This window comes from Salmo salar, chromosome 26 (assembly GCF_965601325.2).
Source record: "Salmo salar chromosome 26, fSalSal1, whole genome shotgun sequence".
In the NCBI taxonomy this organism is placed as follows: domain Eukaryota; kingdom Metazoa; phylum Chordata; class Actinopteri; order Salmoniformes; family Salmonidae; genus Salmo; species Salmo salar.
Window position 1 is genome coordinate 38,492,862 of NC_138316.1, and position 25,648 is coordinate 38,518,509.

General features: G+C 45.4%; 1 protein-coding gene across 1 annotated transcript in view; it reads left to right on the top strand.

Moving 5' to 3' along the window:
- lrrk1 (leucine-rich repeat kinase 1) overlaps window positions 1-25,648 on the top strand; it is a 174,732-nt gene that overhangs the window by 28,983 nt on the left and 120,101 nt on the right. The window contains exon 3 of the mRNA XM_082969697.1: window positions 11,665-11,858. Within this exon, the coding sequence (XP_082825823.1) occupies window positions 11,665-11,858 (194 nt within the window). The remainder of the gene's footprint in view (window positions 1-11,664; window positions 11,859-25,648) is intronic.

Genomic DNA, 25,648 nt, shown 5'->3' on the forward strand with positions numbered 1-25,648 from the left:
AGGTGGAGTAGGTATATTGGTTCTGGAGAAGGGAGAAGAGAGAGGGGGAATAGGTATATTGGTTCTGGAGAAGGGAGAAGAGAGAGGGGGAATAGGTATATTGGTTCTGGAGAAGGGAGAAGAGAGAGGGGGAATAGGTATATTGGTTCTGGAGAAGGGAGAAGAGAGAGGGGGAATAGGTATATTGGTTCTGGGGAAGGGAGAAGAGAGAGGGGGAATAGGTATATTGGTTCTGGAGAAGGGAGAAGAGAGAGGGGGAATAGGTATATTGGTTCTGGAGAAGGGAGAAGGGAGAAGAGAGAGGGGGAATAGGTATATTGGTTCTGGAGAAGGGAGAAGGGAGAAGAGAGAGGGGGAATAGGTATATTGGTTCTGGAGAAGGGAGAGGAGAGAGGGGGAATAGGTATATTGGTTCTGGAGAAGAGAGAAGAGAGAGGGGGAATAGGTATATTGGTTCTGGAGAAGGGAGAAGAGAGAGGGGGAATAGGTATATTGGTTCTGGAGAAGGGAGAAGAGAGAGGGGGAATAGGTATATTGGTTCTGGAGAAGGGAGAAGAGAGAGGGGGAATAGGTATATTGGTTCTGGAGAAGGGAGAAGAGAGAGGGGGAATAGGTATATTGGTTCTGGGGAAGGGAGAAGAGAGAGGCGGAATAGGTATATTGGTTCTGGAGAAGGGAGAAGAGAGAGGGGGAATAGGTATATTGGTTCTGGGGAAGGGAGAAGAGAGAGGGGGAATAGGTATATTGGTTCTGGAGAAGGGAGAAGAGAGAGGGGGAATAGGTATATTGGTTCTGGAGAAGGGAGAAGGGTGAAGAGAGAGGGGGAATAGGTATATTGGTTCTGGAGAAGGGAGAAGAGAGAGGGGGAATAGGTATATTGGTTCTGGAGAAGGGAGAAGAGAGAGGGGGAATAGGTATATTGGTTCTGGAGAAGGGAGAAGAGAGAGGGGGAATAGGTATATTGGTTCTGGAGAAGGGAGAAGAGAGAGGGGGAATAGGTATATTGGTTCTGGAGAAGGGAGAAGAGAGAGGGGGAATAGGTATATTGGTTCTGGAGAAGGGAGAAGAGAGAGGGGGAATAGGTATATTGGTTCTGGAGAAGGGAGAAGAGAGAGGGGGAGTAGGTATATTGGTTCTGGAGAAGGGAGAAGAGAGAGGGGGAATAGGTATATTGGTTCTGGAGAAGGGAGAAGAGAGATGGGGAATAGGTATATTGGTTCTGGAGAAGGGAGAAGAGAGAGGGGGAATAGGTATATTGGTTCTGGAGAAGGGAGAAGAGAGAGGGGGAATAGGTATATTGGTTCTGGAGAAGGGAGAAGAGAGAGGGGGAATAGGTATATTGGTTCTGGAGAAGGGAGAAGAGAGAGGCGGAATAGGTATATTGGTTCTGGAGAAGGGAGAAGAGAGAGGGGGAATAGGTATATTGGTTCTGGAGAAGGGAGAAGAGAGAGGGGGAATAGGTATATTGGTTCTGGGGAAGGGAGAAGAGAGAGGGGGAATAGGTATATTGGTTCTGGAGAAGGGAGAAGGGAGAAGAGAGAGGGGGAATAGGTATATTGGTTCTGGAGAAGGGAGAAGGGAGAAGAGAGAGGGGGAATAGGTATATTGGTTCTGGGGAAGGGAGAAGAGAGAGGGGGAATAGGTATATTGGTTCTGTGGAAGGGAGAAGAGAGAGGTGGAGTAGGTATATTGGTTCTGTGGAAGGGAGAAGAGAGAGGTGGAGTAGGTATATTGGTTCTGGAGAAGGGAGAAGAGAGAGGGGGAATAGGTATATTGGTTCTGGAGAAGGGAGAAGAGAGAGGGGGAATAGGTATATTGGTTCTGGAGAAGGGAGAAGAGAGAGGGGGAATAGGTATATTGGATCTGGAGAAGGGAGAAGAGAGAGGGGGAATAGGTATATTGGTTCTGGGGAAGGGAGAAGAGAGAGGGGGAATAGGTATATTGGTTCTGGAGAAGGGAGAAGAGAGAGGGGGAATAGGTATATTGGTTCTGGAGAAGGGAGAAGGGAGAAGAGAGAGGGGGAATAGGTATATTGGTTCTGGAGAAGGGAGAAGAGAGAGGGGGAATAGGTATATTGGTTCATGGAGAAGGGAGAAGGGAGAAGAGAGAGGGGAAATAGGTATATTGGTTCTGGAGAAGGGAGAGGAGAGAGGGGGAATAGGTATATTGGTTCTGGAGAAGAGAGAAGAGAGAGGGGGAATAGGTATATTGGTTCTGGAGAAGAGAGAAGAGAGAGGGGGAATAGGTATATTGGTTCTGGAGAAGGGAGAAGAGAGAGGGGGAATAGGTATATTGGTTCTGGAGAAGGGAGAAGAGAGAGGGGGAATAGGTATATTGGTTCTGGAGAAGGGAGAAGAGAGAGGGGGAATAGGTATATTGGTTCTGGAGAAGGGAGAAGAGAGAGGGGGAATAGGTATATTGGTTCTGGGGAAGGGAGAAGAGAGAGGCGGAATAGGTATATTGGTTCTGGAGAAGGGAGAAGAGAGAGGGGGAATAGGTATATTGGTTCTGGAGAAGGGAGAAGAGAGAGGGGGAATAGGTATATTGGTTCTGGGGAAGGGAGAAGAGAGAGGGGGAATAGGTATATTGGTTCTGGAGAAGGGAGAAGAGAGAGGGGGAATAGGTATATTGGTTCTGGAGAAGGGAGAAGAGAGAGGGGGAATAGGTATATTGATACTGGAGAAGGGAGAAGAGAGAGGGGGAATAGGTATATTGGTTCTGGAGAAGGGAGAAGAGAGAGGGGGAATAGGTATATTGGTTCTGGAGAAGGGAGAAGAGAGAGGGGGAATAGGTATATTGGTTCTGGAGAAGGGAGAAGAGAGAGGGGGAATAGGTATATTGGTTCTGGGGAAGGGAGAAGAGAGAGGGGTAATAGGTATATTGGTTCTGGAGAAGGGAGAAGAGAGAGGGGGAATTGTTATATTGGTTCTGGAGAAGGGAGAAGGGAGAAGAGAGAGGGGGAATAGGTATATTGGTTCTGGAGAAGGGAGAAGAGAGAGGGGGAATAGGTATATTGGTTCTGGAGAAGGGAGAAGAGAGAGGGGGAATAGGTATATTGGTTCTGGGGAAGGGAGAAGAGAGAGGGGGAATAGGTATATTGGTTCTGGAGAAGGGAGAAGAGAGAGGGGGAATAGGTATATTGGTTCTGGAGAAGGGAGAAGAGAGAGGGGGAATAGGTATATTGGTTCTGGAGAAGGGAGAAGAGAGAGGGGGAATAGGTATATTGGTTCTGTAGAAGGGAGAAGAGAGATGGGGAATAGGTATATTGGTTCTGGAGAAGGGAGAAGAGAGAGGGGGAATAGGTATATTGGTTCTGGAGAAGGGAGAAGAGAGAGGGGGAATAGGTATATTGGTTCTGGAGAAGGGAGAAGAGAGAGGGGGAATAGGTATATTGGTTCTGGAGAAGGGAGAAGAGAGGGGGGGAATAGGTATATTGGTTCTGGAGAACGGAGAAGAGAGAGGCGGAATAGGTATATTGGTTCTGGAGAAGGGAGAAGAGAGAGGGGGGAATAGGTATATTGGTTCTGGAGAAGGGAGAAGAGAGAGGGGGAATAGGTATATTGGTTCTGGAGAAGGGAGAAGAGAGAGGGGGAATAGGTATATTGGTTCTGGAGAAGGGAGAAGAGAGAGGGGGAATAGGTATATTGGTTCTGGAGAAGGGAGAAGAGAGAGGGGGAATAGGTATATTGGTTCTGGAGAAGGGAGAAGAGAGAGGGGGAATAGGTATATTGGTTCTGGAGAAGGGAGAAGAGAGAGGGGGAATAGGTATATTGGTTCTGGAGAAGGGAGAAGAGAGAGGGGGAATAGGTATATTGGTTCTGGAGAAGGGAGAAGAGAGAGGGGGAATAGGTATATTGGTTCTGGAGAAGGGAGAAGAGAGAGGGGGAATAGGTATATTGGTTCTGGAGAAGGGAGAAGAGAGATGGGGAATAGGTATATTGGTTCTGGAGAAGGGAGAAGAGAGATGGGGAATAGGTATATTGGTTCTGGAGAAGGGAGAAGAGAGAGGGGGAATAGGTATATTGGTTCTGGAGAAGGGAGAAGAGAGAGGGGGAATAGGTATATTGGTTCTGGAGAAGGGAGAAGAGAGGGGGGGAATAGGTATATTGGTTCTGGAGAACGGAGAAGAGAGAGGCGGAATAGGTATATTGGTTCTGGAGAAGGGAGAAGAGAGAGGGGGAATAGGTATATTGGTTCTGGAGAAGGGAGAAGAGAGAGGGGGAATAGGTATATTGGTTCTGGAGAAGGGAGAAGAGAGAGGGGGAATAGGTATATTGGTTCTGGAGAAGGGAGAAGAGAGAGGTGGAGTAGGTATATTGGTTCTGTGGAAGGGAGAAGAGAGAGGTGGAATAGGTATATTGGTTCTGGGGAAGGGAGAAGAGAGAGGGGGAATAGGTATATTGGTTCTGGAGAAGGGAGAAGAGAGAGGGTGAATAGGTATATTGGTTCTGGAGAAGGGAGAAGAGAGAGGGGGAATAGGTATATTGGTTCTGGAGAAGGGAGAAGAGAGAGGGGGAATAGGTATATTGGTTCTGGAGAAGGGAGAAGAGAGAGGCGGAATACGTATATTGGTTCTGGAGAAGGGAGAAGAGAGAGGGGGAATAGGTATATTGGTTCTGGAGAAGGGAGAAGAGAGAGGGGGAATAGGTATATTGGTTCTGGAGAAGGGAGAAGAGAGAGGGGGAATAGGTATATTGGTTCTGGAGAAGGGAGAAGAGAGAGGGGGAATAGGTATATTGGTTCTGGGGAAGGGAGAAGAGAGAGGGGGAATAGGTATATTGGTTCTGGAGAAGGGAGAAGAGAGAGGGGGAATAGGTATATTGGTTCTGGAGAAGGGAGAAGGGAGAAGAGAGAGGGGGAATAGGTATATTGGTTCTGGAGAAGGGAGAAGAGAGAGGGGGAATAGGTATATTGGTTCTGGAGAAGGGAGAAGGGAGAAGAGAGAGGGGGAATAGGTATATTGGTTCTGGAGAAGGGAGAAGAGAGAGGGGGAATAGGTATATTGGTTCTGGAGAAGGGAGAAGGGAGAAGAGAGAGGGGGAATAGGTATATTGGTTCTGGAGAAGGGAGAAGAGAGAGGGGGAATAGGTATATTGGTTCTGGAGAAGGGAGAAGAAAGAGGGGGAATAGGTATATTGGTTCTGGAGAAGGGAGAAGAGAGAGGGGGAATAGTTATATTGGTTCTGGAGAAGGGAGAAGAGAGAGGGGGAATAGGTATATTGGTTCTGGGGAAGGGAGAAGAGAGAGGGGTAATAGGTATATTGGTTCTGGAGAAGGGAGAAGAGAGAGGGGGAATTGTTATATTGGTTCTGGAGAAGGGAGAAGGGAGAAGAGAGAGGGGGAATAGGTATATTGGTTCTGGAGAAGGGAGAAGAGAGAGGGGGAATAGGTATATTGGTTCTGGAGAAGGGAGAAGAGAGAGGGGGAATAGGTATATTGGTTCTGGGGAAGGGAGAAGAGAGAGGGGGAATAGGTATATTGGTTCTGGAGAAGGGAGAAGAGAGAGGGGGAATAGGTATATTGGGTCTGGAGAAGGGAGAAGAGAGAGGGGGAATAGGTATATTGGTTCTGGAGAAGGGAGAAGAGAGAGGGGGAATAGGTATATTGGTTCTGGAGAAGGGAGAAGAGAGAGGGGGAATAGGTATATTGGTTCTGGAGAAGGGAGAAGAGAGAGGGGGAATAGGTATATTGGTTCTGGAGAAGGGAGAAGAGAGAGGGGGAATAGGTATATTGGTTCTGGAGAAGGGAGAAGAGAGAGGGGGAATAGGTATATTGGTTCTGGAGAAGGGAGAAGAGAGGGGGGGAATAGGTATATTGGTTCTGGAGAACGGAGAAGAGAGAGGCGGAATAGGTATATTGGTTCTGGAGAAGGGAGAAGAGAGAGGGGGAATAGGTATATTGGTTCTGGAGAAGGGAGAAGAGAGAGGGGGAATAGGTATATTGGTTCTGGAGAAGGGAGAAGAGAGAGGGGGAATAGGTATATTGGTTCTGGAGAAGGGAGAAGAGAGAGGGGGAATAGGTATATTGGTTCTGGAGAAGGGAGAAGAGAGAGGGGGAATAGGTATATTGGTTCTGGAGAAGGGAGAAGAGAGAGGGGGAATAGGTATATTGGTTCTGGAGAAGGGAGAAGAGAGAGGGGGAATAGGTATATTGGTTCTGGAGAAGGGAGAAGAGAGAGGGGGAATAGGTATATTGGTTCTGGAGAAGGGAGAAGAGAGAGGGGGAATAGGTATATTGGTTCTCGGGAAGGGAGAAGAGAGAGGGGGAATAGGTATATTGGTTCTGGAGAAGGGAGAAGAGAGAGGGGGAATAGTTATATTGGTTCTGGAGAAGGGAGAAGGGGAATAGGTATATTGGTTCTGGAGAAGAGAGAGGGGGAATAGGTATATTGGTTCTCGGGAAGGGAGAAGAGAGAGGGGGAATAGGTATATTGGTTCTGGAGAAGGGAGAAGAGAGAGGGGGAATAGGTATATTGGTTCTGGAGAAGGGAGAAGAGAGAGGGGGAATAGGTATATTGGTTCTGGAGAAGGGAGAAGGGGAATAGGTATATTGGTTCTGGAGAAGAGAGAGGGGGAATAGGTATATTGGTTCTGGAGAAGGGAGAAGGGAGAAGCGAGAGGGGGAATAGGTATATTGGTTCTGGAGAAGGGAGAAGAGAGAGGGGGAATAGGTATATTGGTTCTGGAGAAGGGAGAAGAGAGAGGGGGAATAGGTATATTGGTTCTGGAGAAGGGAGAAGAGAGAGGGGGAATAGGTATATTGGTTCTGGAGAAGGGAGAAGAGAGAGGCGGAATAGGTATATTGGTTCTGGAGAAGGGAGAAGAGAGAGGGGGAATAGGTATATTGGTTCTTGAGAAGGGAGAAGAGAGAGGGGGAATAGGTATATTGGTTCTGGAGAAGGTAGAAGAGAGAGGGGGAATAGGTATATTGGTTCTGGAGAAGGGAGAAGAGAGAGGGGGAATAGGTATATTGGTTCTGGAGAAGGGAGAAGAGAGAGGGGGAATAGGTGTATTGGTTCTGGAGAAGGGAGAAGAGAGAGGGGGAATAGGTATATTGGTTCTGGTGAAGGGAGAAGAGAGAGGGGGAATAGGTATATTGGTTCTGGAGAAGGGAGAAGAGAGAGGGGGAATAGGTATATTGGTTCTGGAGAAGGGAGAAGAGAGAGGGGGAATAGGTATATTGGTTCTGGAGAAGGGAGAAGAGAGAGGGGGAATAGGTATATTGGTTCTGGAGAAGGGAGAAGAGAGAGGGGGAATAGGTATATTGGTTCTGGAGAAGGGAGAAGAGAGAGGGGGAATAGGTATATTGGTTCTGGAGAAGGGAGAAGGGAGAAGAGAGAGGGGGAATAGGTATATTGGTTCTGGAGAAGGGATAAGAGAGAGGGGGAATAGGTATATTGGTTCTGGAGAAGGGAGAAGAGAGAGGGGGAATAGGTATATTGGTTCTGGAGAAGGGAGAAGAGAGAGGGGGAATAGGTATATTGGTTCTGGAGAAGGGAGAAGAGAGAGGGGGAATAGGTATATTGGTTCTGGAGAAGGGAGAAGAGAGAGGGGGAATAGGTATATTGGTTCTGGAGAAGGGAGAAGAGAGAGGGGGAATAGGTATATTGGTTCTGGAGAAGGGAGAAGAGAGAGGGGGAATAGGTATATTGGTTCTGGAGAAGGGAGAAGGGAGAAGAGAGAGGGGGAGTAGGTATATTGGTTCTGGAGAAGGGAGAAGGGAGAGGTGGAATAGGTATATTGGTTCTGGAGAAGAGAGAAGAGAGAGGGGGAATAGGTATATTGGTTCTGGAGAAGGGAGAAGAGAGAGGGGGAATAGGTATATTGGTTCTGGAGAAGGGAGAAGAGAGAGGGGGAATAGGTATATTGGTTCTGGAGAAGGGAGAAGAGAGAGGGGGAATAGGTATATTGGTTCTGGAGAAGGGAGAAGAAAGAGGGGGAATAGGTATATTGGTTCTGGGGAAGGGAGAAGAGAGAGGGGGAATAGGTATATTGGTTATGGAGAAGGGAGAAGAGAGAGGGGGAATAGTTATATTGGTTCTGGAGAAGGGAGAAGAGAGAGGGGGAATAGGTATATTGGTTCTGGAGAAGGGAGAAGAGAGAGGGGGAGTAGGTATATTGGTTCTGGAGAAGGGAGAAGAGAGAGGGGGAATAGGTATATCGATTCTGGAGAAGGGAGAAGAGAGAGGGGGAATAGTTATATTGGTTCTGGAGAAGGGAGAAGAGAGAGGGGGAATAGGTATATTGGTTCTGGAGAAGGGAGAAGAGAGAGGGGGAATAGGTATATTGGTTCTGGAGAAGGGAGAAGAGAGAGGGGGAATAGGTATATTGGTTCTGGAGAAGGGAGAAGAGAGAGGGGGAATAGGTATATTGGTTCTGGAGAAGGGAGAAGAGAGAGGGGGAATAGGTATATTGGTTCTGGAGAAGGGAGAAGAGAGAGGGGGAATAGGTATATTGGTTCTGGAGAAGGGAGAAGAGAGAGGCGGAATAGGTATATTGGTTCTGGAGAAGGGAGAAGAGAGAGGGGGAATAGGTATATTGGTTCTGGAGAAGGGAGAAGAGAGAGGGGGAATAGGTATATTGGTTCTGGAGAAGGGAGAAGAGAGAGGGGGAATAGGTATATTGGTTCTGGAGAAGGGAGAAGAGAGAGGCGGAATAGGTATATTGGTTCTGGAGAAGGGAGAAGAGAGAGGGGGAATAGGTATATTGGTTCTGGAGAAGGGAGAAGAGAGAGGGGGAATAGGTATATTGGTTCTGGGGAAGGGAGAAGAGAGAGGGGGAATAGGTATATTGGTTCTGGGGAAGGGAGAAGAGAGAGGGGGAATAGGTATATTGGTTCTGGAGAAGGGAGAAGAGAGAGGGGGAATAGGTATATTGGTTCTGGAGAAGGGAGAAGAGAGAGGGGGAATAGGTATATTGGTTCTGGAGAAGGGAGAAGAGAGAGGGGGAATAGGTATATTGGTTCTGGAGAAGGGAGAAGAGAGAGGGGGAATAGGTATATTGGTTCTGGAGAAGGGAGAAGAGAGAGGGGGAATAGGTATATTGGTTCTGGAGAAGGGAGAAGAGAGAGGGGGAATAGGTATATTGGTTCTGGAGAAGGGAGAAGAGAGAGGGGGAATAGGTATATTGGTTCTGGAGAAGGGAGAAGAGAGAGGGGGAATAGGTATATTGGTTCTGGAGAAGGGAGAAGAGAGAGGGGGAATAGGTATATTGGTTCTGGAGAAGGGAGAAGAGAGAGGGGGAATAGGTATATTGGTTCTGGAGAAGGGAGAAGGGAGAAGAGAGAGGGGGAGTAGGTATATTGGTTCTGGAGAAGGGAGAAGAGAGAGGGGGAATAGGTATATTGGTTCTGGAGAAGGGAGAAGAGAGAGGGGGAATAGGTATATTGGTTCTGGAGAAGGGAGAAGAGAGAGGGGGAATAGGTATATTGGTTCTGGAGAAGGGAGAAGAGAGAGGGGGAATAGGTATATTGGTTCTGGAGAAGGGAGAAGAGAGAGGGGGAATATGTATATTGGTTCTGGAGAAGGGAGAAGAGAGAGGGGGAATAGGTATATTGGTTCTGGGGAAGGGAGAAGAGAGAGGGGGAATAGGTATATTGGTTCTGGAGAAGGGAGAAGAGAGAGGGGGAATAGGTATATTGGTTCTGGAGAAGGGAGAAGAGAGAGGGGGAATAGGTATATTGGTTCTGGAGAAGGGAGAAGAGAGAGGGGGAATAGGTATATTGGTTCTGGAGAAGGGAGAAGAGAGAGGGGGAATATGTATATTGGTTCTGGAGAAGGGAGAAGAGAGGGGGAATAGGTATATTGGTTCTGGAGAAGGGAGAAGAGAGAGGGGGAATAGGTATATTGGTTCTGGAGAAGGGAGAAGAGAGAGGGGGAATAGGTATATTGGTTCTGGAGAAGGGAGAAGAGAGGGGGAATAGGTATATTGGTTCTGGAGAAGGGAGAAGAGAGAGGGGGAATAGGTATATGGGGGAAAAGTGTCATCCCAGTGGTAGAATAAGGAGCCATCGTCAGAATTGATGGGTACTTCTCTGTTGTGTTGTAAGTGGATTCAAACCAATCCAGGGTTGTGTATATTAGGACACACAATGAGTGTTTCTTATTGGACAAGTCCAAGTTGTTTCAGTCTGTTTTCTTATGGTGCCTAATTAACACGATCCATGCCTAGTCCTTTACGGTCACTAACTCAGGTCCACTATATACTGGAGATGTCTCTAGATACCAGGGCTGGGATTGATTCAATTCCAGTGCAGAGGATGAATGGACATGTTTGAATTGCCCATTGCTTTTCTATGTGGATTGTTCACCCCATGAACTGACCCACTGTGTGTATGATTACCAGCACACTCAATTGATGTTCAATCAGGGCTTCTGAGCATCTAGGTAGGATTTACCACCCGATGTAAAGCTCTGGTTGATGACAGACATTATTACCACACTGAAACCACTGAAGTCAAGTGATACTGACCTATATTGAGATATCAGTTCACTCTTTCCAAAGGCTGATAAACCTGGGGTTTATTCATTAGTGCAAACTGACGTTTTGGAATGAACATGAGAGCTTCTTATTGTGTGTGTGTGTGTGTTCGCTCCAACACTAGTCCAGTATCCAGAGAGTAGGTAGACTATATTTTCAGTCCTGATGGAACCTCCTGCCTGCCTCCCTGTGTCTCGCACCCTCTGGTAACCACGTAGTCTTTAGAGCCTGCTCCTGGAGAGAGAGAGAGAGAGAGAGAGAGAGAGAGAGAGAGAGAGAGAGAGAGAGAGAGAGAGAGACTGCATTCTTTAGCAGGGTGACCTATTTCCTACTTGCCACCGGTGCTCTGCGCACGCCTACTCCCCCAATATTCTGTTACTGTGTTAGACTGCAGCTGGTCTGATCTAATGGAAGTATGTTCCGCTTCTCCTCTCTTCTCTGTCTGCTCCTCTCTTCTGTCTGCTCCTCTCTTCTCTGTCTGCTCCTCTCTTCTGTCTGCTCCTCTCTTCTCTGTCTGCTCCTCTCTTCTCTGTCTGCTCCTCTCTTCTGTCTGCTCCTCTCTTCTCTGTCTGCTCCTCTCTTCTCTGTCTGCTCCTCTCTTCTCTGTCTGCTCCTCTCTTCTCTGTCTGCTCCTCTCTTCTCTGTCTGCTCCTCTCTTCTCTGTCTGCTCCTCTCTTCTCTGTCTGCTCCTCTCTTCTCTGTCTGCTCCTCTCTTCTGTCTGCTCCTCTCTTCTCTGTCTGCTCCTCTCTTCTCTGTCTGCTCCTCTCTTCTCTGTCTGCTCCTCTCTTCTCTGTCTGCTCCTCTCTTCTCTGTCTGCTCCTCTCTTCTGTCTGCTCCTCTCTTCTCTGTCTGCTCCTCTCTTCTCTGTCTGCTCCTCTCTTCTCTGTCTGCTCCTCTCTTCTCTGTCTGCTCCTCTCTTCTCTGTCTGCTCCTCTCTTCTCTGTCTGCTCCTCTCTTCTCTGTCTGCTCCTCTCTTCTCTGTCTGCTCCTCTCTTCTCTGTCTGCTCCTCTCTTCTCTGTCTGCTCCTCTCTTCTCTGTCTGCTCCTCTCTTCTGTCTGCTCCTCTCTTCTCTTCTCCTGTCTTCTTCTCTCTTCTCTGTTCCTTCTCTTCTCCTCTCTTTTCTGTCTTCCCATCTCTTCTGTTCTCTTCTATTCTGTTCTCTTCCTCTGTCCTCCACTCCCCAGGTTCTTTGGCAGTGGAGGACATGGGAGCCAAGGCGTCTGCGATGGGCAGCGGTGGAGCCTCTTCTCTGGGTCCGTCTCCAACCCTGGAGAACATCCAGGCAGCGTACAGGGAAGGAGAGAGCAGCAGGGCCCGGGAGCTGATCCAGCAAGCCTGCTGTGTGTTGTGTAGTGCAGCTAGTCCTCGGCTGGAGGGGGTGAGTGGAACGGAGAGAGACAGACCTGTCTCGAAAATACACGCATGCACGCGAACACATACACGCAAAATCCGAGAGGGATCTGTCACACATGTACATGCACATATCCTTGCACGCACAAACATTGACACACACACACACACACACTAAATGAGAGCGCTTGTCATGTGGAGTCCATAGTTTTTCTAGCCTAGTGCAGATATGTGCTGCATAATGTGTGACGTGTTACAGAGATTGTTTTGGTGTGACTGTAACCATCTAATGTGTTATATGCTCCTGGTGTGGCACAACAACATGTTTATATTCATTTATGTGTGTGTGTGTATTTACCTCAGTGTGTGTGTGTGTGTGTGTGTGTGTGTGTGTGTGTGTGTGTGTGTGTGTGTGTGTGTGTGTGTGTGTGTGTGTGTGTGTGTGTGTGTGTGTGTGTGTGTGTGTGTGTGTGTGTGTGTGTGTATTTACAGTGGAGAAAAAAAGTATTTGATCCCCTGCTGATTTTGTACTTTTGCCCACTTACAAAGAAATGATCAGTCTATAATTTTAATGGTAGGTTAATTTGAACAGTGAGAGACAGAATAACAACAAAAAAATCCAGAAAAACGCATGTCAAAAATGTTATAAAATGATTTGCATTTTAATGAGGGAAATAAGTATTTGACCCCTCTGCAAAACATGACTTAGTACTTGGTGGCAAAACCCTTGTTGGCAATCAGAGGTCAGACGTTTCTTGTAGTTGGCCACCAGGTTTGCACACATCTCAGGAGGGATTTTGTCCCGCTCCTCTTTGCAGATCTTCTCCAAGTCATTAAGGTTTCGAGGCTGACGTTTGGCAACTCGAACCTGCAGCTCCCTCCACAGATTTTCTATGGGATTAAGGTCTAGAGACTGGCTAGGCCACTCCAGGACCTTAATGTGCTTCTTGTTGAGCCACTCCTTTGTTGCCTTGAGCCCCTCCTTTGTTGCCTCCATCGTCCCTTTGATGCGGTGAAGTTGTCCTCTCCCCTTAGCAGGAAAACACCCACAAAGCATAATGTTTCCACCTCCATGTTTGACGGTGGGGATGGTGTTCTTGGGGTCATAGGCAGCATTCCTCCTCCTCCAAACACGGCGAGTTGAGTTGATGTCAAAGAGCTCCATTTTGGTCTCATCTGACCACAACACTTTCACCAGTTGTCCTCTGAGTCATTCAGATGTTCATTGGCAAACTTCAGACGGGCATGTATATGTATTCTTGAGCAGGGGGACCTTGCGGGCGCTGCAGGATTTCAGTCCTTCACGGAGTAGTGTGTTACCAATTGTTTTCTTGGTGACAATGGTCCCAGCTGCCTTGAGATCATTGACAAGATCCTCCCGTGTAGTTCTGGGCTGATTCCTCACCGTTCTCATGATCATTGCAACTCCACGAGGTGAGATCTTGTATGGAGCCCCAGGCCGAGGGATATTGACAGTTCTTTTGTGTTTCTTCCATTTGCGAATAATCGCACCAAATGTTGTCACCTTCTCACCAAGCTGCTTGGCGATGGTCTTGTAGCCCATTCCAGCCTTGTGTAGTTCTACAATCTTGTCCCTGACATCCTTGGAGAGCTCTTTGGTCTTGGCCATGGTGGAGAGTTTGGAATCTGATTGATTGATTGCTTCTGGCTCCCAGGTGTCTTTTATACTGCGGTTAGGAGCACTCTCTTTAAGAGTGTGCTCCTAATCTCAGCTCGTTACCTGTATAAAAGACACCTGGGAGCCAGAAATCTTTCTGATTGAGAGGGGGTCAAATACTTATTTCCCTCAATAAATGCAAATCAATTTATAACATTTTTGACATGCGTTTTTCTGGATATTTTTGTTGTTATTCTGTCTCTCACTGTTCAAATATACCTACCATTAAAATTATAGACTGATCATTTCTATTGTCAGTGGGCAAACGTACAAAATCAGCAGGGGATCAAATACTTTTTCCCCCCACTGTACCTCACTGTGGTGTGTGTGTGTGTGTGTGTGTGTGTGTGTGTGTGTGTGTGTGTATATTTACCTCACCTCACTGTGTGTGTGTGTGTATATATTTACCTCACTGTGTGTGTGTGTGTGTGTGTGTATATTTACCTCACTGTGTGTATTTACATGTCACTGTGTGTTTGTGTATTTACATGTCACTGTGTGTGTGTGTGTGTGTTTACATGTCACTGTGTGCGTGTGTGTGTGTGTGTGTGTGTGTGTGTTTACATGTCACTGTGTGTGTGTGTGTGTTTACATGTCACTGTGTGTGTGTGTGTGTGTGTTTACATGTCACTGTGTGTGTGTGTGTGTGTTTACATGTCACTGTGTGTGTGTGTGTGTGTGTTTACATGTCACTGTGTGTGTGTTTACATGTCACTGTGTGTGTGTGTGTGTTTACATGTCACTGTGTGTGTGTTTACATGTCACTGTGTGTGTGTTTACATGTCACTGTGTGTGTGTGTTTACATGTCACTGTGTGTGTGTGTGTTTACATGTCACTGTGTGTGTGTGTGTGTGTGTGTGTGTGTGTGTGTGTGTGTGTGTGTGTGTGTGTGTGTGTGTGTGTGTGTGTGTGTGTGTGTGTGTGTGTGTGTGTGTGTTTACATGTCACTGTGTGTGTGTGTGTGTGTGTGTGTGTGTGTGTGTGTGTTTACATGTCACTGTGTGTGTGTGTGTGTGTGTGTGTTTACATGTCACTGTGTGTGTGTGTGTTTACATGTCACTGTGTGTGTGTGTGTGTGTTTACATGTCACTGTGTGTGTGTGTGTGTTTACATGTCACTGTGTGTGTGTGTGTGTGTTTACATGTCACTGTGTGTGTGTGTGTGTTTACATGTCACTGTGTGTGTGTGTGTGTGTGTGTGTGTGTGTGTTTACATGTCACTGTGTGTGTGTGTGTGTTTACATGTCACTGTGTGTGTGTGTGTGTTTACATGTCACTGTGTGTGTGTGTGTTTACATGTCACTGTGTATGTGTGTGTGTGTGTGTGTGTGTGTGTGTGTGTGTTTACATGTCACTGTGTGTGTGTGTGTGTGTGTGTGTGTTTACATGTCACTGTGTGTGTGTGTGTGTGTGTGTGTGTTTACATGTCACTGTGTGTGTGTGTGTGTGTGTGTGTTTACATGTCACTGTGTGTGTGTGTTTACATGTCACTGTGTGTGTGTGTGTGTTTACATGTCACTGTGTGTGTGTGTGTGTTTACATGTCACTGTGTGTATTTACATGTCACTGTGTGTGTGTGTGTTTACATGTCATTGTGTGTGTGTGTGTTTACATGTCACTGTGTGTGTGTGTGTGTGTGTTTACATGTCACTGTGTGTGTGTGTGTTTGTGTGTGTGTTTACATGTCACTGTGTGTGTGTGTTTACATGTCACTGTGTGTGTGTGTTTACATGTCACTGTGTGTGTGTGTGTGTGTGTGTGTGTTTACATGTCACTGTGTGTATTTAAATGTCACTGTGTGTGTGTGTGTGTTTACATGTCATTGTGTGTGTGTGTGTTTACATGTCACTGTGTGTGTTTACATGTCACTGTGTGTGTGTTTACATGTCACTGTGTGTGTGTGTGTGTTTACATGTCACTGTGTGTGTGTGTGTGTGTGTTTACATGTCACTGTGTGTGTGTGTGTGTGTGTGTTTACATGTCACTGTGTGTGTGTGTGTGTGTTTACATGTCACTGTGTGTGTGTGTTTACATGTCACTGTGTGTGTGTGTGTGTGTGTGTGTTTACATGTCACTGTGTGTATTTACATGTCACTGTGTGTGTGTGTGTTTACATGTCACTGTGTGTGTTTACATGTCACTGTGTGTGTGTTTACATGTCACTGTGTGTGTGTTTACATGTCACTGTGTGTGTGTTTACATGTCACTGTGTGTGTGTGTGTTTACATGTCACTGTGTGTGTGTGTGTTTACATGTCACTGTGTGTGTGTGTTTACAAGTCACTGTGTGTGTGTGTGTGTGTTTACATGTCACTGTGTGCGTGTGTGTGTGTGTGTGTTTACATGTCACTGTGTGTGTGTGTGTGTGTTTACATGTCACTGTGTGTGTGTGTGTGTGTTTACATGTCACTGTGTGTGTGTGTGTGTGTTTACATGTCACTGTGTGTGTGTGTGTGTGTGTTTACATGTCACTGTGTGTGTGTTTACATGTCACTGTGTGTGTGTGTGTGTGTTTACATGTCACTGTGTGTGTGTGTGTGTTTACATGTCACTGTGTGTGTGTTTACATGTCACTGTGTGTGTGTTTACATGTCACTGTGTGTGTGTTTACATGTCACTGTGTGTGTGTGTGTGTGTGTGTGTTTACATGTCACTGTGTGTGTGTGTGTGTGTGTGTGTGTGTGTGTGTGTGTGTGTGTGTGTTTACATGTCACTGTGTGTGTGTGTGTGTGTGTGTGTTTACATGTCACTGTGTGTGTGTGTGTGTGTTTACATGTCACTGTGTGTGTGTGTGTGTGTTTACATGTCACTGTGTGTGTGTGTGTGTTTACATGTCACTGTGTGTGTGTGTGTTTACATGTCACTGTGTGTGTGTGTGTGTTTACATGTCACTGTGTGTGTGTGTGTGTGTGTGTGTGTTTACATGTCACTGTGTGTGTGTGTGTGTTTACATGTCACTGTGTGTGTGTGTGTGTGTTTACATGTCACTGTGTATGTGTGTGTGTGTGTGTGTGTGTGTGTGTGTGTGTGTGTGTGTGTGTTTACATGTCACTGTGTGTGTGTGTGTGTGTGTGTGTTTACATGTCACTGTGTGTGTGTGTGTGTGTGTGTTTACATGTCACTGTGTGTGTGTGTTTACATGTCACTGTGTGTGTGTGTGTGTTTACATGTCACTGTGTGTGTGTGTGTGTGTTTACATGTCACTGTGTGTATTTACATGTCACTGTGTGTGTGTGTGTTTACATGTCATTGTGTGTGTGTGTGTTTACATGTCACTGTGTGTGTGTGTGTGTGTGTTTACATGTCACTGTGTGTGTGTGTGTTTGTGTGTGTGTTTACATGTCACTGTGTGTGTGTGTTTACATGTCACTGTGTGTGTGTGTTTACATGTCACTGTGTGTGTGTGTGTGTGTGTGTTTACATGTCACTGTGTGTATTTAAATGTCACTGTGTGTGTGTGTGTGTTTACATGTCATTGTGTGTGTGTGTGTTTACATGTCACTGTGTGTGTTTACATGTCACTGTGTGTGTGTTTACATGTCACTGTGTGTGTGTGTGTGTGTGTTTACATGTCACTGTGTGTGTGTGTGTGTGTGTTTACATGTCACTGTGTGTGTGTGTGTGTGTTTACATGTCACTGTGTGTGTGTGTGTGTGTTTACATGTCACTGTGTGTGTGTGTTTACATGTCACTGTGTGTGTGTGTGTGTGTGTTTACATGTCACTGTGTGTATTTACATGTCACTGTGTGTGTGTGTGTTTACATGTCACTGTGTGTGTGTGTGTTTACATGTCACTGTGTGTGTGTGTTTACAAGTCACTGTGTGTGTGTGTGTGTGTTTACATGTCACTGTGTGCGTGTGTGTGTGTGTGTGTTTACATGTCACTGTGTGTGTGTGTGTGTGTTTACATGTCACTGTGTGTGTGTGTGTGTGTTTACATGTCACTGTGTGTGTGTGTGTGTGTTTACATGTCACTGTGTGTGTGTGTGTGTGTGTGTTTACATGTCACTGTGTGTGTGTTTACATGTCACTGTGTGTGTGTGTGTGTGTTTACATGTCACTGTGTGTGTGTGTGTGTGTGTGTTTACATGTCACTGTGTGTGTGTGTGTGTGTTTACATGTCACTGTGTGTGTGTGTGTGTGTTTACATGTCACTGTGTGTGTGTGTTTACATGTCACTGTGTGTGTGTGTGTGTGTGTTTACATGTCACTGTGTGTATTTACATGTCACTGTGTGTGTGTGTGTTTACATGTCACTGTGTGTGTGTGTGTTTACATGTCACTGTGTGTGTGTGTTTACAAGTCACTGTGTGTGTGTGTGTGTGTGTGTTTACATGTCACTGTGTGCGTGTGTGTGTGTGTGTGTTTACATGTCACTGTGTGTGTGTGTGTGTGTTTACATGTCACTGTGTGTGTGTGTGTGTGTTTACATGTCACTGTGTGTGTGTGTGTGTGTTTACATGTCACTGTGTGTGTGTGTGTGTGTGTGTTTACATGTCACTGTGTGTGTGTTTACATGTCACTGTGTGTGTGTGTGTGTTTACATGTCACTGTGTGTGTGTGTGTGTTTACATGTCACTGTGTGTGTGTTTACATGTCACTGTGTGTGTGTTTACATGTCACTGTGTGTGTGTTTACATGTCACTGTGTGTGTGTTTACATGTCACTGTGTGTGTGTGTGTTTACATGTCACTGTGTGTGTGTGTGTGTGTGTGTGTGTGTGTGTGTGTGTTTACATGTCACTGTGTGTGTGTGTGTGTGTGTTTACATGTCACTGTGTGTGTGTGTGTTTACATGTCACTGTGTGTGTGTGTTTTTACATGTCACTGTGTGTGTGTGTGTTTTTACATGTCACTGTGTGTGTGTGTGTTTACATGTCACTGTGTGTGTGTGTGTGTGTGTTTACATGTCACTGTGTGTGTGTGTTTACATGTCACTGTGTGTGTGTGTGTGTGTGTTTACATGTCACTGTGTGTGTGTGTTTACATGTCACTGTGTGTGTGTGTGTGTGTGTTTACGTGTCACTGTGTGTGTGTGTGTTTACGTGTCACTGTGTGTGTGTGTGTGTGTTTACTTGTCACTGTGTGTGTGTGTTTACGTGTCACTGTGTGTGTGTGTGTGTGTGTGTGTGTGTGTGTGTGTGTGTGTGTGTGTGTGTGTGTGTGTGTGTGTGTGTGTGTTTACATGTCACTGTGTGTGTGTGTGTGTTTACATGTCACTGTGTGTGTGTGTTTACATGTCACTGTGTGTGTGTGTGTGTGTGTGTGTGTGTTTACATGTCACTGTGTGTGTGTGTGTGTGTGTGTGTGTGTGTGTGTGTGTGTGTGTGTGTTTACATGTCACTGTGTGTGTGTTTACATGTCACTGTGTGTGTGTGTGTTTACATGTCACTGTGTGTGTGTGTGTGTGTGTGTGTGTTTACATGTCACTGTGTGTGTGTGTGTGTGTTTACATGTCACTGTGTGTGTGTGTGTGTGTTTACATGTCACGTGTGTGTGTGTGTGTGTTTACATGTCACTGTGTGTGTGTTTACATGTCACTGTGTGTGTGTGTGTTTACATGTCACTTTGTGTGTGTGTTTACAAGTCACTGTGTGTGTGTGTGTGTTTACATGTCACTGTGTGCGTGTGTGTGTGTGTGTTTACATGTCACTGTGTGTGTGTGTGTGTGTGTGTGTGTGTGTTTACATGTCACTGTGTGTGTGTGTGTTTACATGTCACTGTGTGTGTGTGTGTGTATTTACATGTCACTGGGTGTGTGTGTGTTTACTGGGTGTGTGTGTGTTTACATGTCACTGTGTGTGTGTGTGTGTGTGTTTACATGTCACTGTGTGTGTGTGTGTGTTTACATGTCACTGTGTGTGTGTGTGTGTGTATTTACATGTCACTGTGTGTGTATTTACATGTCACTGTGTGTGTGTGTGTGTGTATTTACATGTCACTGTGTGTGTGTTTACATGTCACTGTGTGTGTGTGTGTTTACATGTCACTGTGTGTGTGTGTGTTTACATGTCACTGTGTGTGTGTGTTTACATGTCACTGTGTGTGTGTGTTTACATGTCACTGTGTGTGTGTTTACATGTCACTGTGTGTGTGTGTGTTTACATGTCACTGTGTGTGTGTGTTTACATGTCACTGTGTGTGTGTGTGTTTACATGTCACTGTGTGTGTGTGTGTGTTTACATGTCACTGTGTGTGTGTTTACATGTCACTGTGTGTGTGTGTGTTTACATGTCACTGTGTGTGTGTGTGTTTACATGTCACTGTGTGTGTGTGTGTTTACATGTCACTGTGTGTGTGTGTGTTTACAAGTCACTGTGTGTGTGTGTGTGTGTGTTTACATGTCACTGTGTGCGTGTGTGTGTGTGTGTGTTTACATGTCACTGTGTGTGTGTGTGTGTGTTTACATGTCACTGTGTGTGTGTGTGTGTGTGTTTACATGTCACTGTGTGTGTGTGTGTGTGTGTTTACATGTCACTGTGTGTGTGTTTACATGTCACTGTGTGTGTGTTTACAAGTCACTGTGTGTGTGTGTGTGTTTACATGTCACTGTGTGTGTGTGTTTACATGTCACTGTGTGTGTGTGTTTACATGTCACTGTGTGTGTGTTTACATGTCACTGTGTGTGTGTGTGTGTGTGTGTGTTTACATGTCACTGTGTGTGTGTTTACATGTCACTGTGTGTGTGTTTACATGTCACTGTGTGTGTGTTTACATGTCACTGTGTGTGTGTGTGTTTACATGTCACTGTGTGTGTGTGTGTTTACATGTCACTGTGTGTGTGTGTGTTTACAAGTCACTGTGTGTGTGTGTGTGTGTTTACATGTCACTGTGTGCGTGTGTGTGTGTGTGTGTTTACATGTCACTGTGTGTGTGTGTGTGTTTACATGTCACTGTGTGTGTGTGTGTGTGTTTACATGTCACTGTGTGTGTGTGTGTGTGTTTACATGTCACTGTGTGTGTGTGTGTGTGTTTACATGTCACTGTGTGTGTGTTTACATGTCACTGTGTGTGTGTGTGTGTTTACATGTCACTGTGTGTGTGTGTGTGTTTACATGTCACTGTGTGTGTGTTTACATGTCACTGTGTGTGTGTTTACATGTCACTGTGTGTGTGTTTACATGTCACTGTGTGTGTGTGTGTGTGTGTGTGTTTACATGTCACTGTGTGTGTGTGTGTGTGTGTGTGTGTGTGTGTGTTTACATGTCACTGTGTGTGTGTGTGTGTGTGTGTGTTTACATGTCACTGTGTGTGTGTGTGTGTGTTTACATGTCACTGTGTGTGTGTGTGTGTGTTTACATGTCACTGTGTGTGTGTGTGTGTTTACATGTCACTGTGTGTGTGTGTGTTTACATGTCACTGTGTGTGTGTGTGTGTTTACATGTCACTGTGTGTGTGTGTGTGTGTGTGTGTGTTTACATGTCACTGTGTGTGTGTGTGTGTTTACATGTCACTGTGTGTGTGTGTGTTTACATGTCACTGTGTATGTGTGTGTGTGTGTGTGTGTGTGTGTGTGTGTGTGTGTGTGTGTGTTTACATGTCACTGTGTGTGTGTGTGTGTGTGTGTTTACATGTCACTGTGTGTGTGTGTGTGTGTGTGTTTACATGTCACTGTGTGTGTGTGTTTACATGTCACTGTGTGTGTGTGTGTGTTTACATGTCACTGTGTGTGTGTGTGTGTGTTTACATGTCACTGTGTGTATTTACATGTCACTGTGTGTGTGTGTGTTTACATGTCATTGTGTGTGTGTGTGTTTACATGTCACTGTGTGTGTGTGTGTGTGTGTTTACATGTCACTGTGTGTGTGTGTGTTTGTGTGTGTGTTTACATGTCACTGTGTGTGTGTGTTTACATGTCACTGTGTGTGTGTGTTTACATGTCACTGTGTGTGTGTGTGTGTGTGTGTTTACATGTCACTGTGTGTATTTAAATGTCACTGTGTGTGTGTGTGTGTTTACATGTCATTGTGTGTGTGTGTGTTTACATGTCACTGTGTGTGTTTACATGTCACTGTGTGTGTGTTTACATGTCACTGTGTGTGTGTGTGTGTGTGTTTACATGTCACTGTGTGTGTGTGTGTGTGTGTTTACATGTCACTGTGTGTGTGTGTGTGTGTTTACATGTCACTGTGTGTGTGTGTGTGTGTTTACATGTCACTGTGTGTGTGTGTTTACATGTCACTGTGTGTGTGTGTGTGTGTGTTTACATGTCACTGTGTGTATTTACATGTCACTGTGTGTGTGTGTGTTTACATGTCACTGTGTGTGTGTGTGTTTACATGTCACTGTGTGTGTGTGTTTACAAGTCACTGTGTGTGTGTGTGTGTGTTTACATGTCACTGTGTGCGTGTGTGTGTGTGTGTGTTTACATGTCACTGTGTGTGTGTGTGTGTGTTTACATGTCACTGTGTGTGTGTGTGTGTGTTTACATGTCACTGTGTGTGTGTGTGTGTGTTTACATGTCACTGTGTGTGTGTGTGTGTGTGTTTACATGTCACTGTGTGTGTGTTTACATGTCACTGTGTGTGTGTGTGTGTTTACATGTCACTGTGTGTGTGTGTGTGTGTTTACATGTCACTGTGTGTGTGTTTACATGTCACTGTGTGTGTGTTTACATGTCACTGTGTGTGTGTTTACATGTCACTGTGTGTGTGTTTACATGTCACTGTGTGTGTGTGTGTTTACATGTCACTGTGTGTGTGTGTGTGTGTGTGTGTGTGTGTGTGTGTGTGTGTGTGTTTACATGTCACTGTGTGTGTGTGTGTGTGTGTTTACATGTCACTGTGTGTGTGTGTGTTTACATGTCACTGTGTGTGTGTGTTTTTACATGTCACTGTGTGTGTGTGTGTTTTTACATGTCACTGTGTGTGTGTGTGTTTACATGTCACTGTGTGTGTGTGTGTGTGTGTTTACATGTCACTGTGTGTGTGTGTTTACATGTCACTGTGTGTGTGTGTGTTTACGTGTCACTGTGTGTGTGTGTGTTTACGTGTCACTGTGTGTGTGTGTGTGTGTTTACTTGTCACTGTGTGTGTGTGTTTACGTGTCACTGTGTGTGTGGTGTGTGTGTGTGTGTGTGTGTGTGTGTGTGTGTGTGTGTGTGTGTGTGTGTGTGTGTGTTTACATGTCACTGTGTGTGTGTGTGTGTTTACATGTCACTGTGTGTGTGTGTTTACATGTCACTGTGTGTGTGTGTGTGTGTGTGTGTGTGTGTTTACATGTCACTGTGTGTGTGTGTGTGTGTGTGTGTGTGTGTGTGTGTGTGTGTGTGTGTGTGTGTGTGTGTTTACATGTCACTGTGTGTGTGTTTACATGTCACTGTGTGTGTGTGTGTTTACATGTCACTGTGTGTGTGTGTGTGTGTGTGTGTGTGTGTTTACATGTCACTGTGTGTGTGTGTGTGTGTTTACATGTCACTGTGTGTGTGTGTGTGTGTGTGTGTGTTTACATGTCACTGTGTGTGTGTGTGTGTGTGTTTACATGTCACTGTGTGTGTGTTTACATGTCACTGTGTGTGTGTGTGTTTACATGTCACTTTGTGTGTGTGTTTACAAGTCACTGTGTGTGTGTGTGTGTTTACATGTCACTGTGTGCGTGTGTGTGTGTGTGTTTACATGTCACTGTGTGTGTGTGTGTGTGTGTGTGTGTGTTTACATGTCACTGTGTGTGTGTGTGTTTACATGTCACTGTGTGTGTGTGTGTGTATTTACATGTCACTGTGTGTGTATTTACATGTCACTGGGTGTGTGTGTGTTTACTGGGTGTGTGTGTGTTTACATGTCACTGTGTGTGTGTGTGTGTGTGTGTGTTTACATGTCACTGTGTGTGTGTGTGTGTTTACATGTCACTGTGTGTGTGTGTGTGTGTATTTACATGTCACTGTGTGTGTATTTACATGTCACTGTGTGTGTGTGTGTGTGTATTTACATGTCACTGTGTGTGTGTTTACATGTCACTGTGTGTGTGTGTGTTTACATGTCACTGTGTGTGTGTGTGTTTACATGTCACTGTGTGTGTGTGTTTACATGTCACTGTGTGTGTGTGTTTACATGTCACTGTGTGTGTGTTTACATGTCACTGTGTGTGTGTGTGTTTACATGTCACTGTGTGTGTGTGTTTACATGTCACTGTGTGTGTGTGTGTTTACATGTCACTGTGTGTGTGTGTGTGTTTACATGTCACTGTGTGTGTGTTTACATGTCACTGTGTGTGTGTTTACATGTCACTGTGTGTGTGTGTGTGTTTACATGTCACTGTGTGTGTGTGTGTTTACATGTCACTGTGTGTGTGTGTGTTTACAAGTCACTGTGTGTGTGTGTGTGTGTGTTTACATGTCACTGTGTGCGTGTGTGTGTGTGTGTGTTTACATGTCACTGTGTGTGTGTGTGTGTGTTTACATGTCACTGTGTGTGTGTGTGTGTGTGTTTACATGTCACTGTGTGTGTGTGTGTGTGTGTTTACATGTCACTGTGTGTGTGTTTACATGTCACTGTGTGTGTGTTTACAAGTCACTGTGTGTGTGTGTGTGTTTACATGTCACTGTGTGTGTGTGTGTGTTTACATGTCACTGTGTGTGTGTGTTTACATGTCACTGTGTGTGTGTGTTTACATGTCACTGTGTGTGTGTGTGTTTACATGTCACTGTGTGTGTGTGTGTGTGTGTGTGTGTGTGTGTGTGTGTGTGTGTGTGTGTGTGTTTACATGTCACTGTGTGTGTGTGTGTGTGTGTGTTTACATGTCACTGTGTGTGTGTGTGTTTACATGTCACTGTGTGTGTGTGTGTGTGTGTTTACATGTCACTGTGTGTGTGTGTGTGTTTACATGTCACTGTGTGTGTGTGTGTGTGTGTGTGTGTGTGTGTGTGTGTTTACATGTCACTGTGTGTGTGTGTGTGTGTGTGTGTGTGTGTGTGTGTGTTTACATGTCACTGTGTGTGTGTGTGTGTGTGTTTACATGTCACTGTGTGTGTGTGTTTACATGTCACTGTGTGTGTGTGTGTGTTTACATGTCACTGTGTGTGTGTGTGTGTTTACATGTCACTGTGTGTATTTACATGTCACTGTGTGTGTGTGTGTTTACATGTCATTGTGTGTGTGTGTGTTTACATGTCACTGTGTGTGTGTGTGTGTGTGTGTTTACATGTCACTGTGTGTGTGTGTGTTTGTGTGTGTGTTTACATGTCACTGTGTGTGTGTGTTTACATGTCACTGTGTGTGTGTGTTTACATGTCACGTGTGTGTGTGTGTGTGTGTGTGTTTACATGTCACTGTGTGTATTTAAATGTCACTGTGTGTGTGTGTGTGTGTTTACATGTCATTGTGTGTGTGTGTGTTTACATGTCACTGTGTGTGTGTTTACATGTCACTGTGTGTGTGTTTACATGTCACTGTGTGTGTGTGTGTGTGTGTTTACATGTCACTGTGTGTGTGTGTGTGTGTGTTTACATGTCACTGTGTGTGTGTGTGTGTTTACATGTCACTGTGTGTGTGTGTGTGTGTGTTTACATGTCACTGTGTGTGTGTGTGTGTGTTTACATGTCACTGTGTGTGTGTGTTTACATGTCACTGTGTGTGTTTACATGTCACTGTGTGTATTTACATGTCACTGTGTGTGTGTGTGTTTACATGTCACTGTGTGTGTGTGTGTGTGTTTACATGTCACTGTGTGTGTGTGTGTGTTTACATGTCACTGTGTGTGTGTGTGTGTGTTTACATGTCACTGTGTGTGTGTGTGTGTGTTTACATGTCACTGTGTGTGTGTGTTTACATGTCACTGTGTGTGTGTGTTTACATGTCACTGTGTGTGTGTTTACATGTCACTGTGTGTGTGTTTACATGTCACTGTGTGTGTGTTTACATGTCACTGTGTGTGTGTGTGTTTACATGTCACTGTGTGTGTGTGTGTGTGTGTGTGTGTGTGTGTGTGTGTGTGTTTACATGTCACTGTGTGTGTGTGTGTGTGTGTTTACATGTCACTGTGTGTGTGTGTGTTTACATGTCACTGTGTGTGTGTGTTTTTACATGTCACTGTGTGTGTGTGTGTTTTACATGTCACTGTGTGTGTGTGTGTTTACATGTCACTGTGTGTGTGTGTGTGTGTGTTTACATGTCACTGTGTGTGTGTGTTTACATGTCACTGTGT